This window comes from Neurospora hispaniola (genome assembly GCF_033458365.1).
Source record: "Neurospora hispaniola strain FGSC 10403 chromosome Unknown B0T23scaffold_3, whole genome shotgun sequence".
NCBI classification, from domain to species: domain Eukaryota; kingdom Fungi; phylum Ascomycota; class Sordariomycetes; order Sordariales; family Sordariaceae; genus Neurospora; species Neurospora hispaniola.
In genome coordinates, this window is record NW_026944408.1 from 2,649,801 (window position 1) to 2,664,743 (window position 14,943).

General features: G+C 52.6%; 5 protein-coding genes across 5 annotated transcripts; 3 read left to right on the plus strand and 2 right to left on the minus strand.

Moving 5' to 3' along the window:
• The first annotated feature begins 437 nt into the window (after positions 1-437).
• On the plus strand, positions 438-1,642 carry B0T23DRAFT_117127 (Sin3 associated polypeptide p18-domain-containing protein). Its single transcript, XM_062831973.1, has 2 exons — positions 438-654; positions 717-1,642. The coding sequence occupies exons 1-2, from the start codon at positions 560-562 to the stop codon at positions 1,411-1,413; spliced, it is 792 nt and encodes a 263-aa protein (XP_062694193.1). The 5' UTR covers positions 438-559; the 3' UTR covers positions 1,414-1,642.
• A 145-nt stretch (positions 1,643-1,787) lies between these two features.
• B0T23DRAFT_117099 (NADH:ubiquinone oxidoreductase 6.6kD subunit) lies at positions 1,788-2,685 on the minus strand. The gene is made up of 4 exons (XM_062831972.1): positions 2,533-2,685; positions 2,355-2,390; positions 1,959-2,074; positions 1,788-1,869 (listed from the first exon to the last, which is right to left on the minus strand). Exons 1-4 carry the CDS (start codon positions 2,552-2,554, stop codon positions 1,816-1,818), a joined length of 228 nt encoding a protein of 75 aa, XP_062694194.1. The 5' UTR covers positions 2,555-2,685; the 3' UTR covers positions 1,788-1,815.
• Positions 2,686-4,700: 2,015 nt separating this feature from the next.
• Positions 4,701-8,499, plus strand: B0T23DRAFT_411735 (uncharacterized protein). Its single transcript, XM_062839449.1, has 2 exons — positions 4,701-6,969; positions 7,027-8,499. Exons 1-2 carry the CDS (start codon positions 5,150-5,152, stop codon positions 8,102-8,104), a joined length of 2,898 nt encoding a protein of 965 aa, XP_062694195.1. The 5' UTR covers positions 4,701-5,149; the 3' UTR covers positions 8,105-8,499.
• Positions 8,500-9,127: 628 nt separating this feature from the next.
• B0T23DRAFT_419436 (concanavalin A-like lectin/glucanase) lies at positions 9,128-11,373 on the minus strand. Its single transcript, XM_062839703.1, has 2 exons — positions 10,793-11,373; positions 9,128-10,706 (listed from the first exon to the last, which is right to left on the minus strand). Exons 1-2 carry the CDS (start codon positions 10,882-10,884, stop codon positions 9,458-9,460), a joined length of 1,341 nt encoding a protein of 446 aa, XP_062694196.1. The 5' UTR covers positions 10,885-11,373; the 3' UTR covers positions 9,128-9,457.
• An 803-nt stretch (positions 11,374-12,176) lies between these two features.
• B0T23DRAFT_315123 (Dolichyl pyrophosphate Glc1Man9GlcNAc2 alpha-1,3-glucosyltransferase) lies at positions 12,177-13,684 on the plus strand (the record flags this gene model as incomplete). Its single annotated transcript, XM_062834842.1, has 2 exons — positions 12,177-12,460; positions 12,517-13,684. Coding segments are annotated over 2 exons (1,452 nt in total), but the record flags the coding sequence as incomplete, so codon positions are not given.
• Between the last annotated feature and the right edge of the window lie 1,259 nt (positions 13,685-14,943).

Consider the following 14,943-nt stretch of genomic DNA (forward strand, 5'->3'; position numbering starts at 1 on the left):
CTCGGGTGCGACTCCATTAAACTTTTCGGAGCAGTGGGACCTGACCGTGGAACCAGCCTTGAGCCGCTATACGCTAGCGCAAGGAACCAGTCAGCTCCTGCCAGCGACTTCTTTCAGCCCCAGCGGGCATGTGAACTTGTGAAGCTGCGCCTGCCGATTCCCGGCGTCAAAAGAACCGGCCCGGGTACACTTGACCCCCCCCCCCCCCCACCTGTCCGATGTCCACGGGTCGGATCGCGGCGCAGACGAGGGGGGGAGGGGGCTCCTGAATGGAAGCTAGAGCTCCCACAATCCCGCATCACTGTGAGCCGCATCTGCACTTCATATCTTCGAATATGTATGAGAATGCCTGGGGACACAACGTCATATCATATTTTGTATTCCGGTCGTAGACTGCATCGTGTTAGAAGCACCAAACTTAACCTCTACTCTATGTCGTGAACAATTAAGCATCTTCATCAATCTTCCATCATTGCTTCAGAAACCATTCACGGGCTATTGCACATCGCATCGCACAAACCGAGAAAAGCATTATATTGTACGATAACTCACTGCCATCATGGATCAAGCTCGGTCAGACGACCCAGCTACTCCAGTCACAAGGGAACCGCCGTTCATTGTCAGGCTCTACTACCGCACCGGCGCGTTTCATCGGTATAGTTCCATCTGTATCCCCCTTATGTCTCCCCAGGCACCAAACTGACACACTCTATTAGAATGAACGAATTCACCTCAGACTCGCACCTCCCCCTCTACGTCGAAATCCCCGCCTGGCGCTCAACCACCCTAGACGAACTAAGTCTCGACATCGCCAACGAGCAGTCACCCCATTCTTTACTTCCCCACCCAGCAATCGGCACGCGCCTCGTCTTCCGGCTCATCTACGTCGACACGCGCAAGGACTCCTCTCGGCACGTCTCCAAAGACTTGGGAAGCGTGGTGATCGGCGCGGGCTTACCCGGAGCCAACGCGGATGCGGGGCTCCCCGACGACGACCCTTGCTACGACGATGCCCACAGGACGCTAGCCGACGCCAAGTTTATGCCGGGCGATTTTATTTCTTGCGCGATCCTGCCACCCAATGACCTGGACGGAGCGGTCGAGCCGGTGAGCGCGGCAAGGACGGGCCGCGGATCGGGGATTGGGGAAGGGAGGAGCACGGCTGCGTCGCCGCCGCCGCCGGGGCCGAGAGAGAGAGAGGGAGGTTACAGAGATCGAATGGGGGTGGGAGATCGATACGGTGATGAGCCCCCCAAGGCGAGGGGATACCGTGGTGGTAATGGTGGTGGTGGCGGACGGTATGAATCAAACTCGTATGACTGGGGAGGACGGAGGGAAAGTAGGGGCGGGCGGAGTAATCGCCAGAGGGAGCCTGGTATCATGCCACAGGGGGATTGGAGGAGAGGGTTTTGAGACTTTGAGTTGCAAGAGGAGAACGAGTGCCCACGGCAACGGGCTGGTGGAGGCCAGAATTATCATGGTGCATGTTGGATACCAAGGGTGTATCCTTTTTTTGGTGGATTCCTGAGATCACTTCCAAAAAAGAAGAGGAGGACACAGAAATCATTTGATGGCAGTTAATGCGCCAGAACGGCATCAAGAGCAGAAAGGAGATGTTGGCTCGGTATCACCATTCCGGATGTATGCGCGCAAGAACTCAAGCGATCTGGAGGAGTGATTCTAATATTATGTTTCCATGCGGCCCAGCCTCCTCGGGTTCTGTGATCCCCTCAGACTCTTTTACGAGCGGCGGCCAGTAGTCTACCACATGTATACATCCTCGCAAGCCCCTTTGATTCCTCTCATAAGATCTCTTTAATACTCCCGCATGTCATCACCTCTCCGCTTGGCGCGGAAGTCGTACTTGCCCTATGTGTGTGTCTTTTGTCAGTAACTCACCCTCTCAATGTATTCTACATGTGTCACTGTCAATTAGACATATAGATAACGCAACTCACATCAGTCTTGTAAGCAATGTACCCAAGAATACCGGGAACGACAACCATGTAGGCGAAAGTGATACCGGCGGTGCGGGGAGTCCAACGGAAGTACTTGTAGCGGTTGTTGGTCATGTCTAGTGAGAAGGCATATTGGTGTTAATGATACTTGACTCCTCCATTCTTGTACAGCCACTCCCCTAGTGTTTTCCCTCCTTTTTTTGGAGCCATAATATAAGGCTATAGAGTGGTTTGGTACGTCCAGCAAAAGCCAAGCTTGTACCCCAGCGTTTTGCGCTTGTAGAGATACGATATACAGCACAGCATGGTGGACATGGACCTTTCATCGTTCGTAGGTACGGAAACCGGAAGTGGAGTAGTCGCAAGGAAAGAAAGGAACGGTTCAGGGCTACATACTGGACAGGCGAACGAACGCCGGGTCCTGGGCCAGCTCTGTACAAATCGCAAAGTGGTCAGCATTTCGGTCCCTCTCGACATTCAGAGGTTGTTGCTACGCGATGCAATGCGATCAGTCGCATTACAATCGCACTTGCACACGGCAAGACAATCGGGAAAATGGGGCAGGAAAACCAACTGTAATGCTCGAGGCCCGCCATTTTGAATGAGTTCCGCTGCGCTGTTGCTAACGTGCTGGGATGTCTGTGGTACTCAGTGAAGTTGGGTGTGGGACTGCGCCGGGAAGGGTCGTGATGTCGAATGGGTCAGTTCTGGGTCCCCGGGCAGGCGAGTGGACGATGGAGGTGGAGTCTTGGCGGAGTGGTGCAGGTGTAGCCGACGTTGTTAGGTGAAAACGCGTGCTGGATCACGTGCATGGGGCCAAGCCTTTTGGTCCCCAGACTTTCTGCTCGTGGACCCTTCAATGCCAGCAAACCTCCAGGCTACGTATCACTCTATGATGGTTGAGCACCCGAGTAGCACAAGTATGGAGATGTCACCGTCACGGTTTGATTCCAGCCATGAGGCACAAAAGGGCTGGGGAAATCAACCCGGAGCTTGTGACCAAGTGGTATCTGTCTTACCAATCTTACCTCGGACCTGCCCTTCGGCGGAACGAACCTGTCGCGGTCTGCGGAATATGTATAGGTATCCATCGGTGTTTACCACCCGTGCCCGCGAGCTACACTATGAGCTGGTATTTCACACCGTCCATTCGCTCTTCAGCTTTCTGACTCGTCCATCTGTCAACTCGAGGGGGAACGATCATATATTCTGGGGACTCCTTGCCGTCACAGCACAAGACGATGTCGAATCTCATCCAGATGGCTAGCTGACCGAAAGATGATTGAAGTTCGAGTCACCGTGGGTTCCTTTGTACCGTCATCCATTCACTCTCGTTTTCCCAACTCTTGGATTCACAGGTGGAAGACGTCGGCCTGCCCGGTGTCCGTCACCAAGCTTTTCTTAGATGAGCCTAGGAGGTTGTCAAGCCTCCGGTGTGGTGACATCGCGTCAACTTGCAGGCGGACGAGGCGGCCTTGGCAAGCTTATCTGGTGCTGGATGGAGTGGTGGGGCTTGAAATTGTGGGAGCTTTCCGCTTTCGCTCTGTGAGTGTCCTTGCAGGGCAGTGATTCCTCCCATGTGCAAATCATCAATCAAACTCGCTTCACTTCAGTGAAGCAAAGGAGGACCGGGTTGATCGACACAGCAATGCCGAGATATTGCACGTTTTCAGCCCTAATAAAATACATGTCGACATAGTTCGTCTGATGTGTGTCAGCCCTGGTAAGACCAAGGCCAAGAAACGTGCTGCAGAAGCTTGTATTGAAGAGAGGGATTTCGGCCCCTGGGCGAGACCTGGAACTTCCCCAGGTTTTCTTGGATCCCGTCTGTCGTGCATCTCAGATCTATTACGTACGTACGGCATTGGCTCTGGTGCTCGAACGGCGTGGGCGGTTCAATTTCCTTTCGCTCCGCCAACGGCGAGATCAGCTTAGTTGTGATCACTCAACGTCTCGAAGCGCCATGACGTCAGAACGAAACGAAGTACATCTTGGTGATCTTGAGTGGTGAATCAAGGGCCCGAACAGGAACGAACTACAACTGCCGCTAGGTAACAATCACGAAGCTGGGATACCGTAAGCGCAAGCCAAGATTGAGGCTTTTTCCCGCATCCCTTTTGCGCCTTCCATTACGCGTTGGGAAGCAGTGGGAAGGTGATTCGCAGAATATCAAATGGCAAGGAATCATCCAAACTTGCTGCCTTATTGCAGGGCAGATGTGGAACATTGTGATCCCTCAGCCCTCGGGCCCGATTGCCTGAAGAGGCATGGACCCAAGCATTAAGATGGATAGTCGAACACCGAACCCTCGAAACCGCCGGTTAAACGAGAAAGTGGAAAAGGCCAACGGCATATACCATACTGAATACTGCGGAAATGACACCACAGATATAAAGTGGAATGTATGCATACACACGGCATGTAGGAGGGAGCAGCAGTGTTGGCAGGTGCAGTGAGCAAGTGCATGACAGGAGCGGGCTCTGATCACCAAGACAGATGAATGGACCCACAAACCTCAAGATGGGACGGACCCGACCCTGCAAGCTACCGCCGTTGGTCCCGTCTTTTTCTCTCTCTCACTGGTCTCATCGGGTTTAATGGAAACTCCGTGCGTCCCTCGAGCACGAGCAGTGAGATGAACACCGTCGTCGAGATGACCGTTTGAGTGAACCGGACGACGGGACTCGGAGTGGAGATCACGACTTTTCCTTTTGGAAGAAAAAAAAAAAATCTAAAAAAAAGAAAAAAAAAAAAAAAAAAAAAAATAACCACAGCCAAGTGGACTTTTCATGGATCAAGGCGTCAGGGTATCATTGTCACCACCAGGCAGGCCTTGACATCTGACTGGACTAAGCCCCCCTCGTCCGCTTACCTACTTTATTATTGACCCTTGCCTCGCTCTTTTCTCATCCTAGGCAGACCCTCATGTACCTTGTCCTTTCTTTTTGATTTTCGCTTTATTTATACACGGAACGCAATATACAAGACACAAAGCTGTCTGCATCACCTAAACTATGCAGACTGTGTCAGCATAAACTGGGACCACCCGATCACTTACCGCCGCTACCTCCCACCATCTCTCGAGACCGTCGCCCACACATTTCTCCCCTGACCGGAACACCCGGACCAACACCAAACTTTTTCCTCAGGACGTAGACGAGTCAACTGTCTGGTTCTTGTGCAAGTCATCCATGGTCAACATGAGCACGGAGCTAGGGGCGTCTGGGGCGCCATTGGAAGCGGAAGCTGCCCCCGTCACCGTCAATGGCGGCACAGCTCCCACTCCCACTCCCACGCAGCCTCAAACTTCTACGCTTCCCACGTCGACTGCATGCCCGCTATCCCCATCGGGTCCATCTACCTCAGCTTCAGCGGTACCCCTCAAGCTCGATCTTCCCGATCCCCAGGTCTCAAGCTCAACCCATTCTCAGCCCCACGAGCCCTCCACCACTGCCGCGCAAAATTCCGACGACAATGAAGACGACCTCATTTACGACGACCAAGACGGTGCTCAGTCCTTCATTCAGCCGGCCATCAGCGCAAGAGCAGCTCGTCTGACCTCGCCAAACACTCCGGCTGCTGAGAAGGCTGCTGCCATGGACTATCTTCCTAGTCTTTTCGATTTCATGGATGACGAAGGCAGGGCTCAGTCTTCAGGAAAGACATCTGGTAATCCCAGCCCACCTATGAGCCCGAGGAAACCACAGAGACGTGGCCATTTTCGTCAGTCATCCAGCTCGCGCCTTCCGGACCTTCCAACACCATGGCGGGCTGAGCCCAAGCAGATGATTGTTGGTCAGCCTCATGGCGCCAAAACCTCCTCCATGTTCGGCGTGTTTGGGAATGAGACAAGATCATCTCGTGCCGCTTCAGCCGGAGAGAATGCCCTTAAAAAATTGTCCAAGGCTCTTCCATCCATATCGCTACCTACGCCCTCGTTCTTTTCCTCCAGCTCTTCTTCTCACAAAGAATCCACTTCCACTTGGCCGTCAGTGCCACATCTTCCGAAATCGTCCACGATAGCTGGCATACGGTCGAACCGAGCCCAAACGGGGCCTCCCCTTAGCACACCAGGAGGAGCCACGGCTCAAGGTCCCGTCCGGTCATCATCTCTAAGAGCCTCAAGGACCCCGACCCTTCGTCACTCTACCTCGGATGATTCCCTCTTGTATCAATCTTTGACTCGGGTTTCCTCGTTGGGAGATGATGAGCGCTTCGCCAATGTTCGTGAGCAGGTCAATACCAGGATAAAAGCTATAATTGACAGCTTCGAGCCGTCATTCAAACTCCCTCAACTACCAAAGAGTACGTCATTTACGCGACTGATGGCCATAAGCCGCGGGAAACTGACGGAGGCAGGTATCACATCGCCATTGAAGAAAGTGGTTCCTTCGGCAAGTGACTTTCATGGTACAGATGGAACACGCTCGGCGCCAGGGTCAAGTAGCCACCGGCCGTCACGGGAGACCGTTCATCCTCTTGATGCGATTCTGGAGACTCTAACAGGAGACATTGTGGTCATGGGAGGATATCGAGGCTCCATTCTTCGGTCCGCTGAGCCCCCATATCGACAGTTATGGGTGCCAGTCAAGGTAGGCTTGAACATCCGCAAAGTGAACATGGAGGTTGGCCTGGAGCCCGAGGATGAGGAGAACATGGAGAGATACATATTTGCCTCGGGCATGCTCCAGAATATTGGACCCATTGATATTTCAAGAAAATTATTTAGGAAGCTCCGGGAGTGTGAGAACTCTGTAAATGGCAAACTCAGAGTCCATGACTATGGCTACGACTGGCGATTAAGCCCCCATCGCCTCTCGAAAAAACTGAACGAATTCATTGAAAAGCTTCCATCCAACCAGCCTCACACGCCACCCGAACAAAGAGGCGTCTGGGTTATTGCGCACAGTCTCGGCGGTCTTATCACCCGGCACGCCGTCAACCAGCGCCCAGAACTTTATTCAGGGATCGTATACGCCGGAGTTCCCAACCGCTGCATCAACATATTGGGGTACGTTTAACGAAATTGTTTAGGGGTGTAGGGTTATACTAAAATTCCTACTATTAGTCCCTTACGCAATGGAGATGCAGTTCTCTTTAATGAGACTGTCTTGAAAGCGCAGTCTAATTTCTCATTCCGAAGCAGTTTCATCTTCTTACCTGAAGATGGTTTCTGCTTTGTTTCCAAGGACAACAAGGAAGAGTATCCGGTAGATTTCTACAATGTAGACGATTGGATCAAATACCGCCTCTCTCCTTGTGTCGGTGGACCTGCCCTCCCGCCTCTGAACCCGTCCAAGAGCACCGGCGCCCTCGGCAGTCTTCTGAGTCTATCCGACTCCTTCCCCAACCTCTCTAGCCTCCCTTTCCGTGGTCGCAGCAACAGCGGGAAGAACCGAACTAGCGAGGACGACGACAATAACAACAACAACAGCAGCAGCAGCAGCAACAACAAACATATCACCGCAAGCTTCTCACCCTCCAACACCGTCTTCAAAGACCGCACCCTCGCCCCGCAAATGGGTTCTTCCTCAACCGCCACCGATACCCCTGAAAACAACCAACAACAACCAGCTGCACCACCAATCAACGGCACCCCCTCCTCCCACTCCCAAGCCATCCGCTACCTCGACCGTACTCTGCGCGAAACCAAACAATTCCGCTCCGAACTGGCCCACAACCCTTCGCACCAGCATCGCAACACCTACCCTCCGCTCGCCGTGATCTACGCCAAGGACATACCTACCGTGTACGCCGCCCGGGTGACCTGTCGGGACGCCATCGCCTGCACGGATGCGTACGACGACCTGATGTTTGCCAGCGGTGATGGGGTAGTGCTGGCGCGCGAAAGCATGTTACCCGAGGGGTATGAGCTGGTCAAAGATGGACGGGTGTGTACGGATCGGGGGCACGTCAGTATGTTGGGCGATTTGGCGGCGGTGGGGAGAGCGTTGGAGGCCGTGGTGAGGGGGAGGAGGAAGGGGATTGGAAGAGGTGGGGTGGAAGGGGAGGCGGCGGTAGAGGCAGCAGAGAAGGCAGAAGCGGTAGAGGCTTTGGGTGAAGGCGAGGGAGAGGGGAATAGTAATGGGAATGGAGTTGAGTTGCAAAGGACGGAGCAAGGGACGGCGGTAGCGGAGAGGGATTAGAAGTTTCAGTCGCAGTTTCAATTGTTGAAGAGGAGATGGGGGCCCTCGAAGAGGAAAGAAACCCAGACGGTTCGGGTTGGAAGTGCCAAGAGTAGGGAGAGAAAGAAATATGGAAAGGAGAAGGAAGAGTTGGGTTTGTTGAGTTGAGATACCCCGGAATAGAGAACGAAGAGTGAAGCGAAGGACTTGCACGGGAGCGGTATGACTGAATGTTTCAGGCATATGTGTGGTGTTGGTTGGGTTGGCTGTTGCGAGCACGAAACGGTCAGGCGTCGTGACGGATCGGTCATTTTTCATTACGTTAGTTATACCATTTCATTTAGACCGGTATGGACGATATGATGAGCATAGAGGTAAAAGTAGAAAAGATAGAACAAGAGTTACATTCTTCCGGTTATGATTCTCCTCTTCGACTTGCAAGAACTGACTGGAAGGAGGGATAAGTCGGATATCGTCAACATTGTTGATGTGTTAAAAACTAGAGGGGGTTTGGCTATCTTTGCTTTGCCGGGGAGAATAATCTTTAACCTTTATAGCGTGAATCCCTCGTTAGGAACCTTGGGTCTGGTACCTACCTTTCTGGTTCTCTTTCTCTCCTCTCTCTATTTTTACCCTCATTCCTTGTATATATATATTCATAAATGTGAATTTATCCCAACTTTGAGACATACTGTGTTGGGTTCTGATGGACAGTCAGTCATTCATATGTTGTACGCAGCCGATCAGCCAACGGGTTTTGCGAAACGAAACCTGTTCAATTTCGCCTTATGCAGTTTGATTTGACTATATGACAACAACAAAGTTAAGCTACAGTTCTCATGGAGATACTCCATACTGGGCTGTTGAAGGTTTGACTCCTTCGTCAATGGAGGCTGACCCCTGACACATCGCTTTGACGATGCAAACATAGATGTTGGTAAGTTCGGAAAATATTTCTCTTCACTTGTTGTAACTTGCTGCTACGTGTAACTGAATATCACTGAAATGTAGGAATAATCAGGGAGAGGTACCTGAAGCCCTCTACTGATTACAGCAAATTTTACTGACGAGTAATTGCATCGGTACCTATCCTATTTTGAGACACTTGACAAATAAATGCAACGCATAATGGAAGATTTCGAGATGTCCGCAATATTCAACGCTATGAGAATCTACACTCAACCCACAACACAAAACCTAAACGCAGTAACAACGCCATGCAAAAAAAGCCAAATCCAACGAAATTCGAGGGGTAGTTAGGCCCATTTATTATTTACAACAACGAGGGCCAGACCCCTGGACACTTCTCCTACTTCCACCTTCCTACACCTTCCACTTCGCTCTCCCGGCTGATCCTTGTCAGACTTGTTCCCCTCACAAGTACTTCTTAGGGCCACCAGCCTTCCTCCTCTTATAAAGAAAGTACGCCGCGGCCAACACCACCTGACTGCCTACGATCGCCAAATATAACTTTGTGTGGCCCGGCGCCGCGTGCTTGACCACATGACCTGCCAAATCCTCGTGCTTATCGGTAACATGGTACTTGATGCTATGCTCGCTCTCCTTGAGGCGGGCCGTCAGTTCGGAGCGCATGCTGCGCACCTCGCGCTCCAAGTTTTCGAGCTTGTTCTCGACGGATGCGAAACGGTCGAGCTTGGTCAGGAGCCCCTTCATCTCGCCCAGCATGACCGAGACCTCCTGATGGTTCTGGTCGGCGATGCCGCCGTACTGGGCCACGGACCGGAAGATGGACGAGAGGTGGTGGTTGAGGGACTGGATGCGCGTGTGCAAGTCCTCGAACTGCGCCTTGGACGACGTGATACTGTTGGCCTCGGCGTCCGGGATTGCGTTGTCGTACGGGTCCTGGATGGCCGCCTGGCCCGACCGGCCGTGGGTCGTGCCGCCAAGGGGCTTCTGGTTCTCGCCTGACTGCTGCTGCTGCTGCTGCTGCTGCTGCTGCTGCTGCTGCTGCTGTTGCTGTTGCTGGTTGGGAACGGCACCAATGTCGTCCTCAGACAAAACGACAACCTTGAAGACCTCGAACGAGTCGGGGTTCTCGGCGGAGGCGGCAGAAAGACCAAAGTTGTAGCCGGTGGGAATGTGAATCTTGTCGCTCTCGAAGCACAGGCGGCCGTCGACTTCGACCTTGAAATTCTGCGAGTTGTGGCGCAGCTTGATTTGCGAAGGACGGCCCAAGTTGCGGTAGGCAAACCAGCAGTGGCCGAAGGCGAGGTTGTCGACGTTGTCGCGCTTGCTGTAGTCGAGAGTTCCATCGTTCAGGAAGCCCCTGATCATGCCTGCCGATCCGCCGTGCTGGTTGACAACAAGCACCAAACCCTCAAACTTGCCGACCGTGTAGATGCTTTGCGAACCGATGTTGCGGGCGCCATCCTTGGCAAGCCAGATGTTGAGAAGGCCGCTGCCTCGCTCAGGGCCATTGGCGCGGAAGTCGATGTCTGTCGTCCAGGCTCTGTGCTCAAGAGGCTTGTCGGCCCAGACAGCACCGCGCTGGTTACCGGGGGCGGGAGGGGTCAAGATGACCTTGTTGGAGAGCAATTCGGGCACATTGGGATTGCCCTGCATAGAGTAATATGGAATGGTGTTACGGCCATCGGGGTTTATCCTGAGGCGGCGAGGAGGGGGAGGTGTTAGTTGATGTGCGCCGGCAGCAGGAGTTCGTTTGCAGTGTGCAGTTGACGCTGAACGTACCTCGCGCCAAACCCGAAACTGAGGTCACTGACAAGGTACTGGGCAGCCTCGGCGACGCTGCCGAGGGCGACAATGCCCACCAACAAGCGCATCGTGCAAACTGTAGTGTGACGGTGATATCGACAGTCGTCGTGCGAACCTTGGTGGCTGGCCGAAGAGCTGTTGGTGCGATATGCTCAGTCCGAACTGAAGGCCACCTAATTCCGAACGAAAAGAAATTGATAAGCCTTTTGATATCGGCTGTCACCTTATTTGCAAAAGTCACAGGAAAAGAGTGAAGAGCCGCTTTCTGTTGGTTGAGGACACTTTACACTTTTGCAGGAGTTAGGTGCTCGGTGAAGCCGCCCGGCCAAGACTAAGGAGAGGTCAACAAGGTGTGTGAAGTGTGGATACCCGTACGTCGACAGGTCGGGTACTTAGTGTTAGTACAGAAGGATAGGACGGCAAGCGGCAAGCGAATTCCAGAAGAGATTCAACAAAGGTGTAGACGAGATGATGACGGGTGCTTGAGATTGAGAGAGTCGAGAGCAAAAGGGAATGTACAGAAAAGACTCTAGGGGTCTATTACTCGCGCGACCTCCGAGAACGTTCAAGTGCTGCTGCTGCTGCTGCTGGCTGTGCCATCTCGGAATGACAGCTTTCTCAAACCGACAAAGTTCAAAACACCGAACCTTCCCCTGCAGGAGCTTGATTCACCAGCAGGGATTTCCCTCTCCGCACGTCCAGCGCGTGCCTGTCTGCGGGGAGCCTCCTGTGGCTAAAAGCTCGCTTCAGCTTCAACTTGTGTGGCTGAGTTCAGTTTGTAATGGTCTTAAGTTGGTTCAGTTGGAACGGAATGTGGCTTACCTGAAGTTCGTTACGTGCAGTGCCATGCCGACATCCGAGCCCCTTGCGGCAGGCAACTTCAATCCGAATTCTGGAAAGAGCCTAGCCAGGCCGTCAGGGTTCACGAACGGCCGCGGCAATGAAACAATTAAAACGGACCCCAATCGTAAATTACACGCAACCGAGACACCCAACCCTAGACTGCGACAAGCGATAGACCAGGACAGACTGAACACCCTGTACTTCCTTTATACTCACCATTTCATCACCTTTGTCTCCTATCTCACCACTACACACATCCACATGGCCATTACGGCATGGAGACATGGCTGAGATGTATCCTTCTCTCGTGCAATGCGCGATAGTGGCTACGGCTTTCAAGATCCTCTTGTTCCCGGCTTAGTACGTCTATCCAGCCGCCTTCATCATTTCATCCTTTTTCCCCCGGCACGTCACTGCACTTCCCTAATGGCGATCCCCAATGATTCGGCGACACGCCTTAAAGGAGCTATCGCCATACCGCACATGTAGAGGTTACTTTCACTGACACGATCCTGTCTGCCTCCTCAGCAAATCCACCGACTTTGAGGTTCATCGCAACTGGCTGGCCATCACTCACAGTCTCCCACTCTGGGAATGGTACTACGAAAAGACGTCGGAATGGACCCTGGACTATCCCCCCTTGTTCGCCTACTTCGAATGGATCATGTCGCAAGTTGCCAGGTTGGCCGATCCGGCCATGATTCGGGTGCATAACCTCGAGTACGACAGCTGGCAAACCGTTTATTTTCAAAGATGGACAGTCATTGTAACGGAGCTGGTCTTGCTCTATGCGCTACAAATGTACAAAAGCATCTTGTCTGGAAGCTTGGTACGTGTGCTAACCAAAGGCTAAATAGGTTTGTTGACTCCACGCCTGGCGTGTCCAAGAGGGCAGCCCATGCCGCTGCTGTCTCTATCCTCTTGTCGCCCGGTCTGCTCATCATCGACCACATTCATTTCCAGTACAACGGCGTCATGTACGGAATCCTGATCGCCTCTCTGGTCCTGGCCAAGAAGAAGTCGTCTCTGTTGGCTAGTGGTCTCGTCTTTGCCGCCCTGCTGTGCATGAAGCACATCTACCTCTACCTGGCACCGGCCTACTTTGTCTACCTTCTCAGAGTTTACTGCCTTCCACCCAAGTTGTCACCGAGGTCCATCTTCAGGATCCAGTTTTTCAACTGCGTCAAGCTGGGCGGCGGAATCGCAGCCATTTTCGCGGCTGCCTTTGGCCCTTTTGCGCTCAAGAATCAGATCCCGCAAATCTTCAGCCGCCTGTTCCCCTTTTCGCGAGGTCTATGCCACGCATACTGGGCTCCCAACGTGTGGGCTTTGTACTCCTTCATGGACAGACTCCTGATCTCCCTTGCGCCAAGGATTGGGCTACCGATCAAGGCGGATGCGCTCAACAGCGTTACCCGCGGTCTCGTCGGAGACACGTCGTTTGCGGTGTTGCCGAACATCACGCCTCGCATCTGCTTCGTCTTGACGCTCCTTTTCCAGGCCATCCCCCTTATCAAGCTCTTTATGAGGCCGACCTGGGAGGGCTTCATCGGAGGAGTCACCCTCTGCGGATACGCCTCATTTCTGTTTGGCTGGCACGTCCACGAGAAGGCCATTTTGCTGGTCATCATCCCATTTAGCCTCATTGCGCTCAAGGACCGACGGTACCTGGGAGCTTTCAGACCATTGGCTGTGGCAGGCCACGTGTCGCTCTTCCCCTTGATATTCACGCCGGCCGAGTTCCCCATCAAGACGGTCTACACCATCTTTTGGCTGGTTCTCTTCTTGATGGCGTTCGACCGTCTTGCTCCAGCACCTACCCGCCAAAGACTGTTCCTGTTTGATCGCTTCAGCACGGCGTACATCACACTCAGCATCCCCCTTATTTTCTACTGCTCTCTGATGCATGGTATTATCTTTGGCAAGAGCTACGAGTTTCTACCGTTGATGTTCACCAGCTCGTACTCGGCGATAGGAGTCGTCGGTAGCTGGCTGGGCTTCATGGTGGTGTATTTTACAGAGTAGAATCTTTGCGTAACAAGCCATCAAATCCAGTATTATTTGTTTTCTTTCAAGCGTTTTTTTTTTCTTCTTGTTTTCTTCACTTATCTGGCGATCTTTTGTCACTTCCTACCCCCAAGTGCCGTGAATCTTGCATAGGTAGGCAGGTATAGTAAGCACATTACAGACACGGGTGTAGCCGTCAACTAAGTAGTAATGCCAAGGCCTAGCCTCCCGAAATGGGTATGAGGAGGTTTGAAACCAAGCAAATGCGGCTGACTAAGACGACCTTGAGTTTTCAAATTGACACCCAATGGACCGATGAGTTTCGACCAAAAGGTTGCTGCTGTCTTCTGAAAACGTTGGCGCTCTTCGATTCGTCGAGACGAACGTCCGTTGCTTCTGCAAGGCTGAGATTCCATTTGGAGAAAGAGAGACGGTACGGAGTGTACTTGTAGTGTACATCAATACGTATTTACCTGCCCCACATCCCAGCGCCGGTCGATCCGGCAGGCAACTGTGTTTTCTTGTCTTGTGGGCTTCTGTCCGATTTCTTCCTTTGAGAGCCAAGAAAGATTCCCAGGACCCCTTGTGAGATGCAGTGCGGTTCGCTCGGTGATGTGCTGTGTTGGACCTAGCCCGGGGCAGCCAGCCCCTGTTGTTGATGTGTGCGGTGACCATTGACCGGCTTGAAATCGGTTGTTTGGTTGCACAAACAAACGGGAAGGCCCTGGCAAGTGGTTCAGGTTCACAGTTTCTTTTTGGCCTTTTGGCACCTCATTTACGTGTATGTACATGTCGGTCGGTACTCTTTGGGAAGACTACATACAAATGTCCAAGCATAAGACATGTGATGGACCGTGTGCAACCACTCCCAGTTGACTTAAAGACCGAGATGGTATATACATGTATACACGAAATGGAAGAAGCAACAGATTAGAAACAATCCAGGGGTGGCTTGGTAGCTTGGTGGAATTCGATATGTATGTTGTTTGAACATCGAGGTACCTTGGTAGTTGTTCGCCCCTGAGCGCGCATCTGCCATCCGATATCAGATCTGTAAGTACGGATCTTCGATCTCATATCATATTGTAACCTCGTGGCTCGTCTTGGTGCTTCTTAGTCTGTCCTATATACCTGGCTCTGGCTTGTTGAGACGGATTGCTGAAAAAAGCTCTTCCTAGGAGTTGCCGAAGAAGTTTCTGCACCTCAATCGGGGGAGGGGCCAGTGAATAGAGGTGAAAAATGGTGGCCGTGGTCCCGTCCTGTTCGAGGGGTCGAGG

Coding starts and splice junctions, on each gene's coding strand:
- B0T23DRAFT_411735 (XM_062839449.1), top strand. CDS start 5,150: ATGGTCAACATGAGCACGGAGCTAGGGGCGTCTGGGGCGCCATTGGAA. Junction 6,970..7,026: donor CGCTGCATCAACATATTGGG/GTACGTTTAACG, acceptor TCCTACTATTAG/TCCCTTACGCAATGGAGATG.
- B0T23DRAFT_419436 (XM_062839703.1), bottom strand. CDS start 10,884: ATGCGCTTGTTGGTGGGCATTGTCGCCCTCGGCAGCGTCGCCGAGGCT. Junction 10,707..10,792: donor AGTTTCGGGTTTGGCGCGAG/GTACGTTCAGCG, acceptor TCGCCGCCTCAG/GATAAACCCCGATGGCCGTA.
- B0T23DRAFT_117099 (XM_062831972.1), bottom strand. CDS start 2,554: ATGGCGGGCCTCGAGCATTACA. Junction 2,075..2,354: donor GGCGTTCGTTCGCCTGTCCA/GTATGTAGCCCT, acceptor CCTTCTCACTAG/ACATGACCAACAACCGCTAC. Junction 1,870..1,958: donor ACATTGCTTACAAGACTGAT/GTGAGTTGCGTT, acceptor ACACACACATAG/GGCAAGTACGACTTCCGCGC.
- B0T23DRAFT_117127 (XM_062831973.1), top strand. CDS start 560: ATGGATCAAGCTCGGTCAGACGACCCAGCTACTCCAGTCACAAGGGAA. Junction 655..716: donor CGCACCGGCGCGTTTCATCG/GTATAGTTCCAT, acceptor ACACTCTATTAG/AATGAACGAATTCACCTCAG.